At 41.7% G+C, this 21,361-nt stretch overlaps 1 protein-coding gene across 4 annotated transcripts; it reads right to left on the bottom strand.

Moving 5' to 3' along the window:
• Positions 1 to 1,711: 1,711 nt before the first annotated feature.
• Positions 1,712 to 20,987, bottom strand: IRF4 (interferon regulatory factor 4). 4 transcript variants are annotated; one of them, XM_059399319.1, is made up of 9 exons: positions 20,907 to 20,987; positions 19,286 to 19,557; positions 17,881 to 18,067; positions 16,938 to 17,026; positions 16,076 to 16,220; positions 12,880 to 12,987; positions 10,142 to 10,495; positions 6,829 to 6,941; positions 1,713 to 4,962 (listed from the first exon to the last, which is right to left on the bottom strand). In XM_059399319.1, exons 2-9 carry the CDS (start codon positions 19,499 to 19,501, stop codon positions 4,819 to 4,821), a joined length of 1,356 nt encoding a protein of 451 aa, XP_059255302.1. In that variant the 5' UTR covers positions 19,502 to 19,557; positions 20,907 to 20,987; the 3' UTR covers positions 1,713 to 4,818. The 4 variants fall into 4 exon arrangements, with proteins under 4 accessions (XP_059255306.1, XP_059255302.1, XP_059255305.1 ...); XM_059399322.1 differs by having other exon boundaries at positions 16,076 to 16,217; XM_059399321.1 differs by having other exon boundaries at positions 19,286 to 19,704; positions 20,907 to 20,959.
• Positions 20,988 to 21,361: the final 374 nt, after the last annotated feature.

Genomic DNA, 21,361 nt, shown 5'->3' with positions numbered 1-21,361 from the left:
ATATATGTTTATAAAAAATAAAAAATTAAAAAAAAAAAAAAAACCTTAGAGTCATTCTTGATAAATTAGCAAATTTCTATATATGGCAATTAAAATAGTACAATGAAAAAAAAAAAAAAAAAAGAAAGGCTTGTAAACACTGGTACCTGAGGGAGGTGTGAAATTACTTAAACAAATTTAAGGGCTCAAAATCTCTTTGAAATTCTTTTTTAAACATAAGGACTTGATATACTACTTGGAAAAGTTTGCTTATAAATACTGACTCAAGTTCATCCTTACTTGTTGAGCAGATAGAGACCCAAAAAACAGTACGATAGTTTATATTCCCACTAGATCTATTTGATTACCACCTAAAAAATTCGAAATTATTCTAAGCTAATATTCTGGGGCCCCTAGACACAGGTTACAAACACTTCTGACAGTTCCACAAAATCTTGGCTGCAAGGTTTTTTAACATCACAACCTGCAACCCTATCTTTCTAGTGTTCCCACTAGACTTGTGAGTAGTTGATAGGCTCTTTTACTACACAGTTTTATGTTATATTTCACATTCCGGATGCTGGTTAACCTACATCCCCTCCTCTTTAACAGCAGTGACAAAATCAAAGAAACTATGAATATAAAAGGAAACATTAACAATTTCCTTGGGTCTACTAGGCCTTTTAAAACACACAAGGGAGAAGAAGGAAAGGATTGTTCAATACTCTCCTTAGACGTGTTTCCATGCACTGAGAAACTGCCCTATGCTGGGACAAGTTTTGCTTTTTTTTTTTTTTTTTTTAAACTAGCAGAGCACTTTGAGATCTGATTTTACAGACGCATATGACAACCAGGAAGGAAGCAGGCTGCCGAAGCAGCTTCTCTGAAAGAACACAACAGAAGGAGGAAGTATTTTAAAAGCTATCAAGATGAGTGTTTAATAACACACACACAGCTCATAACAAATTACTTTTTTAAAAAAGTCTTTATTTAACAACTACATAAAACACCAGATTATCACGAATGTCAATCTGTTTTGAAAAGCAATTTACAGCAAAAATTCATGACATTATGTACAATCATTTTCCACAGAATGATCTGCCTGGTTCTCTAGACATCCTTGTCTGGGAGACCTAGCAGCAAGAGGGAGCCAGCATAGCTATGGATTGAAGCCAAGGAAGCTGCCTGGTCCTAGCCACTTATCTAGATGGGGTGCAGGAAATGAATCCCACTACCCATTAAGTTCCTTCCATCTCAGAGTGTAAAGCAAAACAGGAGTTTATATTGGAGGAGGCCTGCTGCACTTTTTGGTTTTTGTCCACATCCTATCTTTCTTTTCCCTCACTTCAACTACACTTCACCTACATTCTCTCCTGAAAGCAGTGAAAATAAATACCAGGAATACTGTGTTCATGTGACAAGCTATTTGACACCAGTTAACAAGAGATGGATGAAATCCACCTACATTGACATGGATCAATCTCAAAGATGGAGCTATGAGAAAAGTAAGTTGCAGAACAATGCATATGGCAGGATAGCCCTAATGCAACATTTGAATAGATGCCTGTCCGCTATAAACTAGGGATATATAGTAAAAATATAGACTTTAAAGAAGCTCACCACTTCTAGAAAAACATGTACCTGTGGAGAAAGGGGAAATGTGATCAAAGAGGAATGAAAAGTGGTTTGGCAAAAAAAAAAAAAAAAAAAAAAAACATAGATATATATATGTATATATATGTATATATATGAAAAAAAAAATTGATGGTCACTGGTATAGCCAACACAGGAGCAAGGCTTCTCTTGGGATGCATGTGCACCTGTTGTTTCCCTCTCAGGCAAAAGCCCATGCCAGACCCTGCACCAAGACTCCTACACACACAGTGACATGCAAAGAAAACCTTGCTCATACCCTAGCCCAGTGTGTGCCTTTTTATAAACACAAACCTGGCATATCTGTGCTTTGGTGATAACCATGTTGCCGTGTTGTTCATTCCATGCAGAATTTTAAACTATATGTCCCAGTGGAGCAGAGTCTTCCTAGCTTAAAGGCAACAGTCTTGCTGGGCTCTCAATAGGGCTCCAAACACTCCGGTTTTGCCCGGAACTGAGGGGGTTCCAAGGTTTGGGTTTGAAATGGGTTGGTCACCCTGGTTTTTACAGTGTTCCAGAAGACATCAACTACTGCCCACTGTTTATTAAATACACAGAACAAGAAATAAAACATTAGAACATGCACCTGTGAGACTTAAACATTTTTTAACCTTGTCATCTGAAGCTTTTTAGCATAATAAATGCCTAAAGTCCTCTATAGTATCTTCCATTACTACAAGCTAAATTCTACTTTATCAAGTTAAGGAATGAGGAAATCATTCATTTTCAAAGTCCTGAGACAACTGTCAGGATCCTTTACCCTGATTATTTAATAATTCATTCATTAGCACACAGTCTGGATTTCTCCAAATTAAAAAAAAAAAAAAAAGTCAAAGTAGATGGGACTAAAGAAGAGAAAGTGGAAAGTGGCCCAAGTCAAGACTATTTTCCAAAAAATATAACTCCAGTGGTAAAGCAGATTAATATTAAGAAAGAAAGAAGAAAAGAATTCGCAACAATAGAAATCAAGCATCAAATCATCTACTTTGAGAATTCAGAAGACACAGCACCCCTGGGAATGACACCAGAGAACTTCTCTGAAGCACTGGTAGGGGGTTAAATATTCTCCACGGAAGAGGGCCACATACACTGGGGCCTGTGTCACAGTTGTTCCTAATTTTGTTTTCAATTCCCCCTTAGGATAATATATCCTAAAATACTTTGCATCTATAAGATGTATAAATTACTGCAATTCACAAAATATAATCTGCTGTCCATGTGTATTCCCTTTTAGCTGCTGATGAAATTCCTTAAACTGTGCTATGGACTGCATGGTGGTGGAATTCTGTAACGAAAATGCTTCTAAAAAGAGTGAGGTAAATCTGTGTTGTTAGGTTAAGAGAGCACTGCATAAAAGGGTTGCAAGATGATCCTATAAGGTTTTTTGAGCTGATGTATATCTATAGAGAAGTGAAGTGTATTGGAAGAATAAGTCAAACTGTTCTTGTGGATATTTTGGGCTGGGAAAAAGAAAGAGGATGTTTCTTCATTTTTGCCTGTCTATATTTACATTTTCTGTAGTTAATATGTATTATGTTATTAAAAAAATCTTTGGGGTGCCTGGGTGGCTCAGTTGGTTAAGCATCTGCCTTGGGCTCAGGTCATGATCCTGGGGTCCTGGGATCAGTCCCACATTGGACTCCCTGCTCAGCAGGGAGTCTGCTTCTCCTTTTCCCTCTGCTCCTCCTCCCTGCTCATGCTCTCTCTCTCTCTCTCTCATTTGCGTGCGCACTCTCTCTCTCTCTCAAGTAAATAAATTAAATCTTTGGGAAAAATACCCCTCCTTTTAAAAGTTAAAAAAATGACATTTCCATGCTTAATTGCTTACTAAACTGGATAAAGGCTAAATATAATCTGTCTAATGCAAGGGATACTGTTTGTTGAATGAATTTAAAAATATAGATTAGAAGAAGAGTGGCATATATTTGAGAACTACTAAGTCTTTTGCTGTGCCTGAAACTAATAGCAGTTTTTTTTGTAGTATGATAAAAATATCAGTTGCCAGCATCAGTCTCAACATCTGTACTTTTCCAAAACAATCAACAAGGAAGTGATCGGATTTACTTAAGCATGTGGAGATCTTAGTGATTCTATAAAAAGATGTATTTGGAAAAAGCCCAGTAATTTCAAGGTCCTGTCAAACCATATTGGCATGAGGAAGCATATAATATACAAAATAAGCAAAAACAGCGCACTGAGTCTGCAGTTATGCAATCAGTGAAATCCTGTCATCATCTTTCCTAACAGAGTTCACCAAATTGAAAAGCATCGGCTCCTCCTCTTTAGTGTTGTCATGGATAACTAACTGATAGCCAAACAAAACAAACAGGGTAAGAGGGGAAATGTCACCGAGTTTCAGAAATATATCTTTAGTACTTGGATTGTTGATCTTTTTTTTTTTCTAAAGAAAAAATCTTTAGCAATATTTCCTACAGAATGAGAAACAAAAAATATCTTAAGCAGTCATTACAAGATTGTAGAACTGACAAAAATACACCAATCAAGGGTAGCCCTAATGCTTTTTGGTTCCAGAAAATACAACTGGCTCCAGGGTCACCCAAGGAGAGACAGCAAATGGGGGGCAGTGAGAGACAGGGCAGGGAAGTCCATGCTCCGGTGAGACCCAGGCCAGGGGCGGGATGATCAGCCACCCTAAAGCTGAAGGCACTGACTGAGGCCACCTCAGTCAAAGATTCTCTTTCTAACAGCAAGCATTTTCTACAAAAGCAACATCTTCTATGTGCATTAATACATTTCTTTTGTGGGCAGAGTCACTTCAAATTTAGATATTATTTCCCTGAGAAATAGGACAACACTTACGTGCTTTTAGTTAGTGGTCAATACTGAAACACAAGTTTTCTCAGTTTTCAAGCAAAAAATAATCCACATCAAATTAAAGATAGCATTTAAGTAAATGTAAACACACCCTTTGGTCAATTTTCACAGTAATCATCAAAGATGGCAGTCTACGGAAGACCCTGAAAACCGTTCTTCCTTTTTGTATAAACTCATCTGTCAATTAGATGGAGCAGGCCTTTTTACACCCATTCTTGCTGAAGTTCTCCTCAAGTGTTGAATTGAAGCCCCAATTTCCAAGTTTCTCAAAAGAAAAAGAGGGATTTCAATCAGCTTTTCCTGTCAAAGTCAGATATTTACAATGAAACAAAATCACTTGTCTTGACATTTTCATTCTTGAATGGACGAGTGGCGAATAGATCTGTGATAATCCTCTGGACTGTTAATGTGTTCAGGTAAATCATAGCCCCTTAGGAAATGTCCACTGTTTTGCTGAGCAAAATAATATAGTTGTCTGGCTAGTAGAGGTTCGACCTTTAATAAGAGATTTTAAAAAGATATTATTGAAATATTCTTTTTAACATCCTGTAATTGGCTCATCATTAAATAACTCAGTATCTAAAGATAAGGTAAAGTTAAATCCAAAATTAGGTGCTACACAAATCAAAACATTCTGAAGAAGTAATATTTTGTTAACCCTTACATACACCATAACCTAGAAATAGACCTACTTAATTCTGAGTTTTTACTCCAGTTAAAGTCAAAGGTGGTGCTTTCAACTTTGCTTTGCTTAAAACTTATGTCTAACTAAGCATGAGCAAAGCAGGTAAAATGACAAAATTAAAAGAAAGTTTGAGGTGATTAATGAAGTTTGAGGTAACTCAGAATAATTTAGGCCAATAAATTTTTCCATAACCACAGTTTGATAAGGATGAGGGTATAAATCCTGAACAAGTTACAATTCTTGGATGACCTAGATAATCTGTATAAGATAAAGGAAAAAAGAAAGGAGCAAAATCTATACAAACAAAACACTGTTATTATGGGGAAAGATGTTAATTCTTCCAGTTTGGCATATTCACTAAAACAATTCAGCTTTCAGAATTTTCCTTAATTTACAGCATCTAATAAAATTGAATACTTTGTTAATCAATTCTGCTATTAAATTGAGCCGCTGTTATTTGATGTATAAAAACTTCAAGCATAATTCATATTAAATACTTGAAATGAATTAAATCCATAATAAAAAGAAGTAGGAACTCTTGGGTGTACACATACCCACTTTTCTTTTCCATCCCAGACAACTAATTCCAGGGACACTTGCTGCAGGAACACATAGCTGCCTAACCCAGTGGAGGGCTAGAGCACCCAGCAAACCCTTAAAATCAGACTGATGCAGGAGGTTTTCACCAGGTTTTGAAACATTATCAATGCCAAGTTTACTTAGTCATTTAATAACCCTAGCTGTTAATAAGATATCAATTATTATATTAATTACTAGAGATAATTCATGAAAAAGCTCTAAAGTCCACAGGACTATATTTTTATTGGTTGGTTGGTTTTGATTTTACAATCAAGAGGGGGTACTGTGTGTTTAAAATTAGATAGTGTTTTATTACAGTTGTCAATAAAAAAAATTATGGGAACTAAAATATGGCCTGAATGTTTCTATTATTGGGTGTATATATATATTTTTTATCTGTTACTGCTTATTGTCTGGGCTCATTAATAATTCTTGAAGGTATGTAGCAAGGTAAAGTTTTCAAATTCAAAATCTTGTGTATCCAAAACTCTGTTTTTAATGACAAATTTATTCCAAATGACCCTATTATAAACTCTGCTAGAGAATACTGATCTACTTAAATTCATTGACAGAGTTAGCCTCCTCCAAATAACATAGGATTCCTGGTTTCCATTAGTTAAATAATTTCTAAAAATCCAGAAATAAAAGAGGATTTGGAAAAAATTGGAGGGGACTGCAAAATATGTAAGTCAATGGACAGCTTTCCATTTGGGAAAAGTTTCTCCATCAAGTAAAGATCAGCTAGACAGCATTTTAAAAACAATATTAAACATGGAGAATTTTAAAGGGAAACTTTTTATCGCCAGTCCTTTTAAATCCTCATAAAATGGGAATAGGACAATATCTTGATTGATACACAAGATCGGAAGAAGGAAACCCATGATTGCAGGTTTGTGATGAGTAAACCTCTAGGACTGGGAAAAACATGTGGTTCCCTGGGCTGTGCTTCCTGCACCATTCACTGGGCCATGCTTTTTCCCTCACAATTTTCCTGTCACTATTGACATATAGTTTTCATTTGAGACTTTTCTAACTGGGACACTGCCGTTGTTGAAAAACAGGGAAAGCTAATCATTTGAATGTGACTAAATACCCACGTGAGCAGTGATGAGCTTCCTTTGCCTCTGAGGATCTGGAAACTCTTCTCCGAAGCACAGAGTTACCTGGAATCTTGGCAGGGGACGGCCATGGTGAGCGAAAGCTTGCAACTCTGGAGAAGCCCCAGAAAAAAAAAAAAAAACCACAAACAAACAAAAAAACTGATCAGAAACCATCATTGAACATGCCAGGTTAAAGAGGAAGCAAAACTAAAATAGGAGTGAGTATTTTTTATTTCTCTCAGTTGGGTCCATAATTTATAGACCCCAGATATGGAATTGCATGTACGTGTTCATAGGTATGCTTTTCCTGAGAGAGCTCCACGTTTCACTTGATTCTTTTTTTTCCCTTAAATTTTATGTATTTATTTGAGAGAGAGTGAGAATGAGAGAGAAAGCTCAAGCAGGGAGAAAGAGAAGGAGAAGCAGGCTCCCCGCTAAGCAGGGAGGCTGACACAGGGCTCAATCCTGAGACCCAAATTGAAGGCAGATGCTTAAACAACTGAGCCACCCAGGAGCCCCTCACTTGAATCTTTAAGGGAAATATGGCCTGCAGATTAAGAAACCTTCATTTGCAGCACTGGACCCATGAGAGTGCAAAGGGTAGCAGAAAGGAGTGAAGGATGAAGAAAAAGGAAAAGAAATGTAGCCATGTTGAGGCAAAAGAATAATTTATACAAAGGAGAAATTGTATTTATTTAAAAAATAAAAATTTTCTGATTATTCGAAAATGTAATCCCCAAACTGCTGAGCCCTCATAATCCAATATCTATACTACTCAGGACCTCTCCATGATTCAGGCATCTCTAAAAATGCTTTACTGTTATCCTGGGGACTGAGCACCAGTGATGGGCAGCTGTCTCCTCCTTAGCACTAGGCTTAAACTCTGGGACTTTGAGCTGACTTCTTGCCCATCTTCTGGGACAGATTTGAAAAGAAAAATGTAGTGATGAGACACTAAGGGCCCCACTTTTGTGTATATGTATATCCTGAAGACACCACTCCTACTCTAAGGATGCAGAACAAACTGTTGGAAAGACAGATATGCAATCCCTGACATTGATCCATGTTGCTTTGCCCATATTCAAGATGACTCTTAAGCCCCTTAGCTGCTCCTATTCTTTCCTTTCCACCAGAGTTAAATGCCGTGTCCCCAAGAGAAACACACATGGTTGTTGCTACAACTTCTGCAGAACAGTGTGCACATGCATCTTGATCAGATATGCACCCATGGGCTTTGCCTTTAGGGGCTGTCCCTAGTAGTTTGCAAATCCTGAATGGGGAGATATCAAAGATCTTCACTGTTCTCTTCAACCGAAGACAAGTTTCTAACTAACTCACTGGACTGTTTGACTTCCTGCTTCTTTTTTTTTCCTTCCAGAATTCAAATCAAACCTAACTGACTTAGTCAGAATGTGTAAAAGGCATTCACACTACTGAGGTCTGAGACTACACCTACACAAGCTAATCAGAGTGGCAAGTTGGCACAATTCTCCAAAAAAGTCATGTCTTAAATGCTTGATAACATAAGAACATTCTGTGGGAATCCTTGATTATGCAGAAGCTGGTCTACACAGCAGCAATTTTTAAGTTCACAGGTTCCTCCTTGAACCTCAGTGAATACTTCAAGGTAAGAGGTGGCAATGAGCAAAAAGCACAGCGCATGGTTACAGAGGAAGAAAAAAAACACTCTTGCTCAAAGATAAATATTAAATTCTAGGCAAGTGAATTCACAACATACAGATGTTCACAGCTTATGCATCATGCCTTTCTGCTTCTTGCTTGTACCCAGCTCTCAGTGACTGTGACTCAAAAGTGTACTTATAGCCTACTTAGAATGGTAGGATTTGAACTTCCTAAAACATACATGGTGAGAAAAACTCACAGAAGCAAGTGTCATTCCTCTTGGATATCTTAACTAAAGCCCTAGCCCTGTGGCTCTGAATCCAAAGAGACCAAGATTCACAGTCTGTGAGCTGATCCAACCAAGCCCCGCCGCCCTCCACCACATTGACTCTTTCAGACCCTTTTGCATACTTAAGAGGTGCAGACAAGATGTCCCTCAGTAGCTCCTGAGACTCTTCCTTGGGTTCCTACCATGACTCCATACTGGACCCCAGAATGGACAAAACAGTCGTGGCACATATTTGGAGGCAGTTTTGCAGCTCAGAGGGAGAAAGGGGTGTTCAGGCCCAATTGCCTTTCTCACTCTGGTGCTGCCGTGGGGAACCAGAGGCTCAGTTCTCCCTCTTCCTCTTGTTATACATCTTAGTCAAGGGTTAGTCATGTAAGGACATATTTGTTTGGGGGCATCAAAAGAGAATTTGGGTGTGCCTACATGAATTTGGGCAACTTAAACCCAAAAGGCTAAGCAAATGTCAACAATGTCAAAGCACATAGATGCTTCATATTTTTATTTTAAATAAACTGAATCAGGAAGCATATTCAGGGAAAGGAGAGGCACATGAAAACCCAAAAACACAGGGTGTTATTGAAGGGGCACTTATAAAGAATAGCTTAAGGATAAGGTACAGAGTAGGGACAGAAAGAGTTGGCAGTTAGCTGACAGAATATCTTTCTCCCTCCAAAGAGGCATCATCAATATAGATAGCTAAATTAATATTCTGGATGAAGCTGCAACAATACTGTGGCCATGGTTTCATAAAAGCCAGTCTGGGGCTAATTTAATTGTCATGAAATCAAAACTAAATAAACAAAACTTACTGGTTTTAGAAAATATTATTTGAAACATATCATAGAGATAACTCAGAGTTTTCTCAAAAATTTCCCCTTTGCAAAATCGGTTCCACATACTCTATACTTAGTCCCACCTGCTGGAGGGCATATGCATAGGGGTAACACATCACATAACCAAGAAAGTTAACAATACACTTCTAACCTTTATGATTTTCCTAGGAACCCTAAAAAAGCTGAACTATCAGCAGCCATGTTTGCTGAGATCATACTGCCAATAAAGTGTGAACATTTTCAGTCTGTGACTATTTGTTGAATACCAAATTTCAAGATATCAGCCTGAACCACAATCCCCTTGACCAATCTCTCTCCTCTTCACACCCCTTTGTTGATGGAGAGGACCAGGTGGCAGAGGCAGAGGTGAGAGACGAACAAACAAGAAACCTATTCTCAGATCATGCCAGGTCAGCTCAGGGATTAATAGAAGGAAGACTTCTGTCTGGAATGGGAGTGACCTTCTGTTTGGACCATGTGGCAGGCATAGTGTCACCCCCTCCATTCTGTCTCTTAGGCTCACAGGTGTGGATGCTCCTTTCTAATAGATCATTTGGTGCATTACCTGCTAAAAACTGCTGTGTGTCAAAGAGCTTGCAAGTCTGGTCCCTCTCCAGTTTATTGGGTCGGTCACTGCAGAGTGCCAGAGGCCCATCCCAGTAGATCCTGCTCTGGCACAGTCTTTTGGCATACAGACCGTCGGGGGCCATCCAGAGGACCACACCCCTTTCCAGGTGGCTCAGAAGTTTCTCGATGTTTTTCCTCTGGCCATTGTCTTCTGGGTAGGGGAAAAGGACCTGGTCCAGGTTACTGGCATCATAGGTATGCCCATGGGAGATCCGACAGCCTTCTGGGCTAGATGTGGTCAGCTCTTTCACCAGGATCTCCCGGTAGTACAAACAAATGTGGAGTCGACAGTCTGTAAACACAGAGATTTCAAGGTCAGTGCTAAGGGACCAAGGAGCATTAGATATACATCAGGATGCCAAGCTATTCAACCAGAGCATGTGTATTTGATGGGACACTGGTGTCCCAAGATACTCCATTAAAAGCAGAAAGTTCCAGGGTCAAGGAAGTGTAGGAAATGCTGCACACCCCCATCTCCCTCTGGGAGTCACAAACAGTAAAAGATATTAAGGAAATCCTGAAAGAAATTTATTTAATGTTGTCTAACTCAACATTTTCCACATTTGTGTGACCACACATTTTTTTTGTGGAGGGGGATCACACCTTACATTAATTTTCTGCACAATATATTTGACGCATATTAGAGAGCACCACTGGTTAAGAACTTTCTGCATCATTGTTTTGGTGATGATGATAGTGGTGATGACAAAATTATGTCTAAAATAATAAGTCATGTACTACTGAACAAAATTCATCTTTAAGTATGGCAATCAGTTTTGATTTTGGAGGAAGTAAACCCTAAGTCTAATTTCTATTAGTTAAAAGAATATAATGATGTTTCAAAAAATTAACAAAAATGCTTACCTAAGAAACTACCCTAAAATATCAATATGATGTCACTTACATAAAAAAAATTATACATATAAGTGCACAGTGGTGATTTCTGTGTGGTAGGAATATGATGTTTTATTCTCCACCTTTTCTTTTCTGATTGTCACATTAGTTTCTATGCTGTGTATGTATGTACTACTTGTGTAATAAAATTAATTCATGTGGAAAGAAAAGAATCAATGAAAAAAATGTTCTAAGGCTAAAGTCCCACTAGGCTTTCAAAATCTGCCTTGAAAATAACTGTGCTTTTTAAAACATTTAACTTGATGAGTTCACTTATGAAATTTTTCTTCAGAATAGGACCGACAAACTGAAAGGACAACAAAGGTAGGTCTGCAAAATGTCCCTTAACTGTCAGTCCCTTAACTGAAATGCAAAAGGGCTTCATGTATAGGCAATAGCTACCCATCCATAACTGTATGGGATTTAAAAATAAATGGGAATTACAGTTCTCCAACAAATATGCTCAAGGTCCATAATTAATTTGCATTATGCACTCCAAAAAAAGAAACCCACAAAACTCCTCAATGGTTTTGAGACTTAATCCACATCACTATCTCAATTCTCCACTTCAGTTTCTGCTGCTGTAAACACACTAGTGGAGAGCGAGCACAGACAGTATACTTTGATGACAGTGAGTGTTGGCCATTTGAGGTGACTTATAGGGCAGGTTTCATTTCATTTAATGTCATCAGAAATCATGAGGTCACAGTAACATAAATAGCTATTTATTTCCTACTTTCCAGGCACCCACATAGGTCTTCAGTGCTTAAGAGAAGGGTTAGAAAATTTCTAAAATTAAACACGAGATTTCCATTTAAAAATATCTCCCCTCCATCATTTAGGAGCATCTAAGAAGAAAGGCAGCAGCCTCATTCAGAACTTCAGAACTGAAAAGAACCTGGAAGCAAGAAAGGTGCCCACAACTTTCTGAAACCTTCAGAATTTACTTCATACTTTTCTATCATTGATTTTTAAAAAGCCCAAGGGGAAAGGTGAGAATTCTGAGGCTAACTTAAGGTCTTCATTTTTAATGTAATTACAAATCTCATTTTAAAACAACTCAAAATACTATCTAAAAAATAACTATATACACACCACATATGCTTAGTAAACCTTGAGGTGCGTTCCTTAAAACAGGTAAGATCTTTGAGCTTGCAGAGATTCTTTTAGAAATGAATCTTTAAAAATCAGCTCTAATCCAATTTTTTGCAAAACCTATCGAATTTCAGAGGAAGAATGACTGCAAGGCTCACAACTTTTAGGCATATGAATGTAATAAAGAGAAAGGAGTCAGAACTCATGTTCTCAGGATTCCAGAGAGGAAGAACTATTTGTAGCTAAACCTGGAAGGATTATCAACTTTTTAAAATGAGAAACCTTTGTATATTCTTCTAAGAAATTATGCTACATTGTGAGGATGTTGGCTGAAGGGGGGGTGGATCCGTGGTATATAAATCTGAGGTGTTCACATTCTTGGAAATTCAGATAAATGTCAGTGGAAACCTTAAAATGACTCAGTTCAAACCAGCATTTAGAATTGGCATCAGAATCAAAAGCTAGCTTCCTAGTGCTAAATTTTCTAATGATGTTCCTCATTGATGGAAGTTGAGAGTCAGATTATGTTCATACCCTCTCTAGTCCCCAGATGGAAGAAAGCCAATGTGCACGGTCTATGCTCAGGAATACTCCCCTCCCCAGTCAAATATACCCAAAGGTGAGGGCTGATCCATAGCAGAAGCCAGCCTCCTGCGGGGGGCCTCTGGAAGGGAACACTGCACTCACCTGAGAGCGCCAAGGCTTCAGCAGACCTTATGCTTGGCTCTATGGGGATTCCAGGGGCCTGGGACTCAGGCGGGGCACAAGCATAAAAGGTTCCTGTCACCTGGCAACCTGCATTTGTAAATAAGAATCAGATGATGTCTAAACAGAGTTAGTCCCACGACGCATAGGAAGGTCTCCTCTCCCTGGGGGTGCACCAACCCTGGGAGGGAGGGGCCAAGTGCCCTCTAGAACTGACCAGTGACATTCTCAAGTGACAAAGACAAGTTGAAGTCCAATCATAAATAACAAGATTGAAAGAAGAAGGAGCTTTGGATGGAAACTTGGAATAGTCCCTCAATAATTTTCTTCTTTTTTAAGTTTCTTTTTTTTAAATCAACTGTTAAGTTGATTAACAGCTTAATCACTTCACATAATTACCATTGTGTGTGTGTGTATATTCCCCACTATATAGTGGGAATATTTAGATCTACTCTCTTAGCAGTTTTAAACACAATAGAGAATTGCTAACTATAGTCACCATGTTATGTTTAGATCTCCAGAACTTATTCATCTTTAATTGGAAGTTTGTACCCTTTGAGCAACATCCCTCTATGTTATCTGATAAACAGGATAACTTAGGCTCAGAGAGAGTCATCCTTGTTCACACTGCAAGTTCACAGTAGAGCTCAGGTCTACTGAGTCCTGATACCAAAGAGTCCAATTACAAACTTACAAATTGTTTACTACACATTTATTTAGCTTTCTATTTCTGGCTTCAGGAAGAAAATTGAACCATAGGTCTTGGCAGCATAATAGCTGTGTATCACAGTTATTACAACAGTAATAGAGAAAGAATATGTGATAGAACAAAATTTTGGTGATTCTTCATTTAATGCCAACTATGCTTCAAAATATATCTACATATTCCATATTTTTGTACAGTTTGAGGCAAGGCCTTATTAATAAGTTTTAGTTCCATATAGCCTAATGCATTAGACTCAAGTCTGAATTTCAGAAACATCAGTTTAATGTTAGCTAACTCCTCCACGATGGAATGGAAAGCAACCTTTGCTGCAAATCACTCTTGAAAAGCTAATAAAATCAAATTCTGAGCTTTTTTGTAAACATGCCACTAAAAACAAATTTTAAATGATAATATACTTCATCAATCCCCTAAAGCCAAAAGTGACCCGAACATGATTAAAAAAACAGGAACTGACCAAATAGTGAAGAACCAAATATTCCTACGAATACTGAAGGATCTGAGTCTTGACCCATCTCAGGGTATCTATATAAATATCTAACTCAAAAGTCCTAGAAGTTTGTGTTTTCCTGTATTCGATACACTGTGTGAAGTCTTCTCTGCACTTAGCTAATTAATGCTTCCACTGAGTGATCTCATTTTGATGTCTGGGAAACTCCTATGAGCATGGGACCACATCTAATCCAGAGTGAACAAAGTTCTTTGGACCCCAACACCAACACTAGTCACCTTATGGTGACTGTTTTCTTTTCTTAGTATTTATTCATTCCATTCTTACTATCACTTCTAATCCCAAAAATAACTATGATAGGCACACTATTTTTTTAAAGTAAACTCTACCCCCATGTGGGGCTCAGACTCACGACCCCAAGATCAAGAGTGGCATCCTCTACCAACTAAGACAACCAGGTACCCGCTGGGCACACTACTGTTTAAGAGAATACACTAGCTCAATAATTTGCTGACGTCCCAATAGAGGAAAGGCTTGGGCACAGCTATGTATGCCCATTTTGCAGATGTATAGAAAGAAACAGACCAGTGAGATTATTGGCCCTGTCAACATTAAGAGACAATCGAGGAGGGAAGACTGACAAAATCTGTAACTTTTTGTCAAAGATTATTCAGGGAAATGAAAAATATTAACCTATCAAACCGATAATTAAAAAAAATATGGCCAACCAGTTTGACATCTGAGACCCTCTGTCTTAAATGAAATAGATCTGAGGTTAAACTCCAGCCCCTCACTTACACTGGATAACTTTCAGCATTACTTACATTCTGTGAATTTCCCTTAAAAGTGGGGGGGGGGGCAGTTTTTAGCTGCCTGGGATGGATCTCTGTGATGTTTATTATTTTTATTTATTTACCTATTTTGAGATTAGTGTCCCCTTTATTTTTTTTCTGTGATGTTTATTTTTTATTTTTTTTAAAGATTTTAATTCATTTACTTGAGACAGAGAGAGCAAAAGAGAGAGCACATAAGTGGGGGGATGGGTTGCAGAGGGATGGGGAGAAGCAGACTCGCCACTGAGCAGGGAGCCTGATTCTCAATCCCAGGACCCTGGGGGATCCCTGGTGGTTTCTGGGAAGCATAACCTGAGCCAAAGGCAGACACTTAACTGTCTGAGCCACCCAGGTACCTTTTTCTGTGATGTTTAAATAAGATCTCATGTAAGTCAGTTCCCAGCATAGGTCCTGGCACAAGTAGGCCAGGTGTCAGTAAACATTGGAGTCCTTCCCCTGAGGACTTTAACTCTCTCCTTCACTGTACATGAGGTCTTTCCTAGCAGCTCTGAGGAGGACAGATCACGAGAGATCAGGGCCCTTTGGCCAGGTTTGTTCTATTGGGTGATCCACAGGCCTAAAAACCAGCCCCAGCAAACTCCTTACCATTTTCTTTTTTTTTCTTTCTTTTTAAAATTTAATTTAATTTAATTTTTTTAGTGTTCCAAGATTCATTGTTTATGCACCACACCCAGTGCTCCATGCAATACGCGCCCTCCTTAATACCTATTACCAGGCTCACCTAACCCCTCACCCCATCCCCTCCAAAACCCTCAGTTTGTTTCTCAGAGTCCACAGTCTCCCCGTCCGACTTCCCCCAACTCACTTGTCCTCTCCTTCTCCCCATGTCCTCCATGTTATTCCTTATGCTCCACAGGTAAGTGAAACCATATGATAATTGACTCTCTCTGCTTGATTATTTTACTCAGCATAATCTCTTCCACTCCTTACCATTTTCTTTTTTTTTTTTAATATTTTTATTTATTTATTCGACAGACAGAGATCACATGTAGGCAGAGAGGCAGGCAGAGAGAGAGGAATGGAAGCAGGCTCCCCGCTGAGCAGAGAGCCCGATGCGGGGGCTCAATCCCAGGACCCTGGGATCAAGACCTGAGCCGAAGGCAGAGGCTTTAACCCACTGAGCCACCCAGGTGCCCCACCACTCCTTACCATTTTCACAAGCCGGGCCTTGCCAGTGGTGGCTGCGGGATCCAAACGTCACAGGACATTGATATGGGATTTCTGGGTGGGGCTGATCAGGGACATATTCCCTCCAGCTTCGGTCATGGGGTGGCATCATGTAGTTATGAACCTGCTAAAGGAATATGAGGGAGCAGCTGAGATGAAAGGCAACCAGCAGGGCAAAGTTCAGTTGCTTGGCACTGGGAAAGGGGAGGGGGCAGATTCTCTCAAAGTCAGACTCCTCACAGAATCTCTAATTTGGCTGAGACCCAAATAATTTTACCATCTCAAAAGACTTTGGAATGAATAGCTCATCACACTAGGTGGAAAGTAGCCATAAAGAATCAAAAAGCACAATGAAGACAGTGTTATAAAGTAATGATTTGTGTAAAGCTTCATCATATGGTTAAACCTGGCACCAAAAGTACTGCAGGAAAATTTGCTTTCTTCTACCCACCAAAGTGAATAAAACAGAGCTGTAATTCACATGAGAAAAGTCTGAAGACATCAGCTGCCCTGTGGTTTCACATGATAAAGCACTACTTCCAAAATTTTCATCTTCCACAAAAGATCTGTTTCCCAGATTTCAGAATCAGTAGCATAGGTCCATGCTAACAGGCAGACACATCCACTTCTCCACTCCTTAAAACAAACACCTATAGTAACACCAGGCAGAAAGTGAGACATTCATCCAATGATTGGGGATTTGGGTTGGCTGACTGACTAATAACAAAAACAAAGTGCTGCAGTTTTGTTTGTGTATTTTTCCTGGCATGTGGCTCTAGCTGGCTCATGTGGCCTCACCCATACCCAGCCTTCCCTTCTAGAAGCCCTATGTCCTCCACCATACCTGAGCTGGGAGTGAGGTATAAGGAGTCGTCATGGTGTAGGGGTGGCTCATGGTCATCTGTGGGTCCTCCAGGGTGAGCTGCTTTGCTCCTATGTGTTTGGGCAAAAGGCAAATGGCAAAGTGTGAAAAAAAGGAACTGTCATAACTAAAAGTGAAATCTTAGAAAACACCTGAGAGTTTAATTCCTAGAATGCATAATGGTGTTGACAAATAAGGTACTTTTTTAGTAATTCCCATGGGCAATTACTTGTTCAGGTTATTAAACTGATTTCTACAAGGTCTGACCTATATAAGACAGGTAGAGAAGGCGATGAAATGTTGTGTGTGAATGCACACAATGTCATATAAAGGGCCCCACCAGCAAGATGCTTCACAAGTGAAGTCATCTGTATGGACTGCTTAAAATGCAGATTCTTGGGCTCTACTCTGACACACTGGTCAGAAACTTGGAAAGAGAGGATCTGAATTTCAATAAGGCTCCCAGCCTATCAGAGTACACTCAATAATGACATTTTCATTACTATAAATAATAACAATATATGGATATATGTACACTTCCTTTCTACAGAATGGTTAATCATGAAACACTGATAAGTAGAGATAAAACTCTGAACAAGTTTTCCATATTTTGTTTGAAAAATTTGGACCATATCTTACACCAATAGAACTAACTGAAAAACACATGCACACACATGCATGTGCATACACCCACAGGTAGAGAGTTGGAATCTGAGAAATCAACCTATACCAATACCACAAGAATTTCAATTTATGACCGTGAGAACTTGGGCAAAGAGCCTCTTGGGCTTGAACATGAGGCAGGAGGAAGGAAGGGTATAAAAGAAAAAAAAAAGAAAAACAGACCCTCAGAATGAAATAAGGCCTGAAAACTGAAAATTGTCAGGCTGCCTATATTCTGTGACCCCAATCCAGGAAGCCCTACCTTTTTTTGCACCCTCAGGAACAATCCTGTATACTTTGTAGGGGTCTGAGATGTCCAGCTGACTCCTCTCCACAAGTTCCTCAAAGTCATTGCTCTTGTTCAAAGCACACCGCAAACGTGTCTTCCAGGTAGGAGGGTCTGGCTTATCTATGCCTTCTCGAAACTTTCCTTTAAATAGTGCCCAAGCCTTGTGGGAAAGAAGAGGGGGAAGAAAGTTAAAATATAGGTCTAAAAAAAAAAAAAAAAAAACCCGAGCATAATATTTCTAAAGGAAAAAACAATGCTTAGTTGCCTCAGATTTCTACTGTTGCTCAAAACATGGGACAGAAATACAACAGGTCTCCTCCAGGTAAACTACTTTCCCCCTTGGACTCTTTGCTGAATTGAAGACAAACGGTTTGGGCATTCTCTATGTATTTAAAAGAGGTAGGTGAGATGTGGAGGGTCCCTGGAAAGGGGCCCTAGTCACCCTCTCCCCTCACAGTGTCTGAAGTGAGTTCCCCTGGAACTAGGGATGAGCTGGTATACATTGAGTACATCTGAATGGTCAGATACTCTGAGAGCAAATTCCAGAGGAAGTCCCCTGCGCCTGTTCTGCCTGCAGGTCGTGGGGCTGGGTCCTAAGGCACAGTTCATTGGGTAAACTGCTGTAGGGGCAAACAATCATCACACACACACACACACACACACACACACACGCCTAGAGAAAAATGTTTAAAGACTTGGAAAGAGGGAATCAGACAGAAACACATATGGAAGAACCAAAGAGAGCTAGAAAGTTAGAGAGACCGATAAAGAGGGAACTAAAGAAAAAAAAAAAATCCAGAGAGAGAGACCTGCAGAGAAAAACTGTGAAACAGAGAAAGACAGACTAGTAGATGGACAGGAAAACAGAGACAGACTCAAGCACACAACATGAGGCAACATGTGCTCACAGAAAAGAAACAGGGAGACAAAAAGAGACACACGTTGACAGTACAGAAAGAGGCTCCGATGGAGGCAAAGGAACCCACATAAATGCAAACAGGAACCCTCAAGTCAGCGCTGCTCTCCCGGGGGCTGAGCCGCCAGACATTTATTTCCCTGCTGCTAGAGCCATCCGACCCCCTTGGGGGCTCATGCCACACGTTCTGGATTGGTACCCCCGTTTCTAAAAACACTGCAAAGGTTGAAAACTCTCTTCTTCTTTCCTAGCTTCTGCGGATTGCCACCTGATGCTCCCGGACCGCCCGCCCTGCGGGGCTCATCCCATCCCGTCCTTCCCGTGCCGTCCCCTCTCCTCTAAGAACCTCCAGGCGCCCACTGGGATCGCCACGGAGTCTCGGTTGGGGATCCACTCGGCTCTCTGGGGCCTTCCCTCCACCCCACCCCCCCACCTTGGCTGGGCTCCCCTCGTGCTAGTAACCTTGAAGAGGGCGGCGTCCTCCTCGCGGTTGTAGTCTTGCTTGCCCGCGTGCTTCCAGGGGATGCGGAAGATGCTCTTCTCCTCGTTCTCCCACACTAGCCCTGGGTACTTGCCGCTGTCGATCTGGTCGATCAGCCACTGGCGGAGTTTCCCATTGCCGCAGCTCACCGAGCTCATTCCGAACTCTCCTCCTCGGCCGCTGCCCTCCAGGTTCATGCCCCGCACTCCGACTGTCGCCCTCACGCGCCCAGGATCCGCCTCCTGCACTCACTCTGCGCGGCAGAGAGGAGGGCCAGCCGTTAGCCACCCAGGCACAGCGCTCGGAGCACCTTCTCAAACCTTCTGACAACGACCAGGAGGCCCTGGAGTCTCCGAAATAGCTAGGAGCACACTGCAAAAGTCGGTGTCACCAAAGGCCCCTGAGAGAAAGTACCTTATCAGTTGGCGCGGTCTCATCCCCTTGGCATTCCCGGTCCTCAGTCTCCTAAGCGTGCTTCCCGCGGAGTTCATCCTGCTACCCCACCTTCTGGATTCTCCATTCTTTTTACACACCCCACAGACCAAACCCTGCCCGGGCAACACAAGTCTTGCCTTTGCGCACACTGCGAAATCCAGCCGCCACCCCTCTGGCACCGTTTCCGTGCTCACTCAATTCCCGCTCTTCTTTGCCTATTTCCAAACCGTTGCCAGTCCATTTCTCCCTTCATTTTCAGTTACCACTCTTGCCCACTCCACCATTCACACTCCTTTGGTGGGCCCCGCGCGCCAAGAATCTCGCACGTGGGAAAGAAAGCCTGCTGAATGGACATTCCAGGTGCTCAGCACCAGCACCTCCTGCCAGGGCTTTCTCCTTCCATACCTGCACTCTCTGCTTCAAGAGAATCCCCAAGCATTCAGCAGCTAGCAAGGACTAAGTGGGCACTGGGAGCAACTCGCGGCTGAGACCCGGTCCAAGGCAAGGAGCGCAGCCAAATAGCGGGAGATTCTGGCGCGCAGAGTGTCAGCCAGACCCAGGAGGCCCGCGCGAGAGAGCGGAGGCAGAGAGGGAGCCAGGAGGTTCTCAGAGGGCACGGGTTGAGGCAGCAGAGCGCAGGGCCCCAAGTGGCCCAAATTCCGAGCTCCTCCTCCACCACCACCAGTCGGGGAGCAATGCGCCAGAGGCCAAGGTAAGTTTGAGCCCTTAAGGGCCGCAGAATAAGGAGTCCCGGATTGAAGCCTCTGGAGTAAGAGGCTGTCCTTCCTCAAGAAAGCCTGCAGTGCTGTGTAGGTCCTTTGAATGGCCCCGCCTTGGCCTCTCCTGGGGCCCTGACAGCCTCTTTATCCCATTCCGTCCAGCGCTTGGTCTCCCCCGGGTCTGGGCGGGGCCGAACCACAAAGTGGTGAGAGCAATGCTTGGGCATTGTCCCAGGTGGCCTTCAACAGAGCCCACACAAAAGTCCCGGGGCCCAAAGCAGACGAAGTGAGAATCGGGGCTCCTTCGAGAGGCATGCTCCCTCTCGGGTCCTAAACTGGGGGCCCCTGAGCTGCCCTCGAGATGGATTCCGGGACCTCGAGTCTCGCGCTCCCGGTTCTCTGTAGTGCCAGCCTCACATCCATTCTCCTTCCCGACCCCAAGCCTTACCTCGCCCCCAACTCGGAGCTGAGGGCAGTAGTGGGTCCCAAGTTCAACTGGTGAAACTAAGTATCGGAGGTGGGAAAGAGGAACTTATACAGCGTAAAAGCCCGCTGGGGCGGAGCCTGGGGCGGGGCTGGGCGGGTACGAAAGCGCCTGCCGGGTTGGAGCCGGGTAGGGGGGTGGAGGGCCACTGTGAGCAGAGAATCCCGAGGCCAAGACTAGAAGAAGCATGTGTTGAGGGGTCTGAGCTGCCGCCAGGCTTGGGGCCTTAGAGCCCCCTGCGATCCACCTCGCGTTGCGCGTGGCGAGCGCACCTCGAGTCGGGCGTGCGCAGCTACGGGGACCCTAATGTGTGGAGGTTTCCTGCCAAGGGGAAGGCGCGAAATGGGGACCTCGCCTGAGCGCTAGGTCCTACGGGAGCCCGGTTGATAATAACAGTTAAACAACTGCGATGTGGTTAG

This window comes from Mustela nigripes, chromosome 5 (assembly GCF_022355385.1).
Source record: "Mustela nigripes isolate SB6536 chromosome 5, MUSNIG.SB6536, whole genome shotgun sequence".
NCBI classification, from domain to species: domain Eukaryota; kingdom Metazoa; phylum Chordata; class Mammalia; order Carnivora; family Mustelidae; genus Mustela; species Mustela nigripes.
This window is presented reverse-complemented; position numbering and strand designations above follow the sequence as displayed.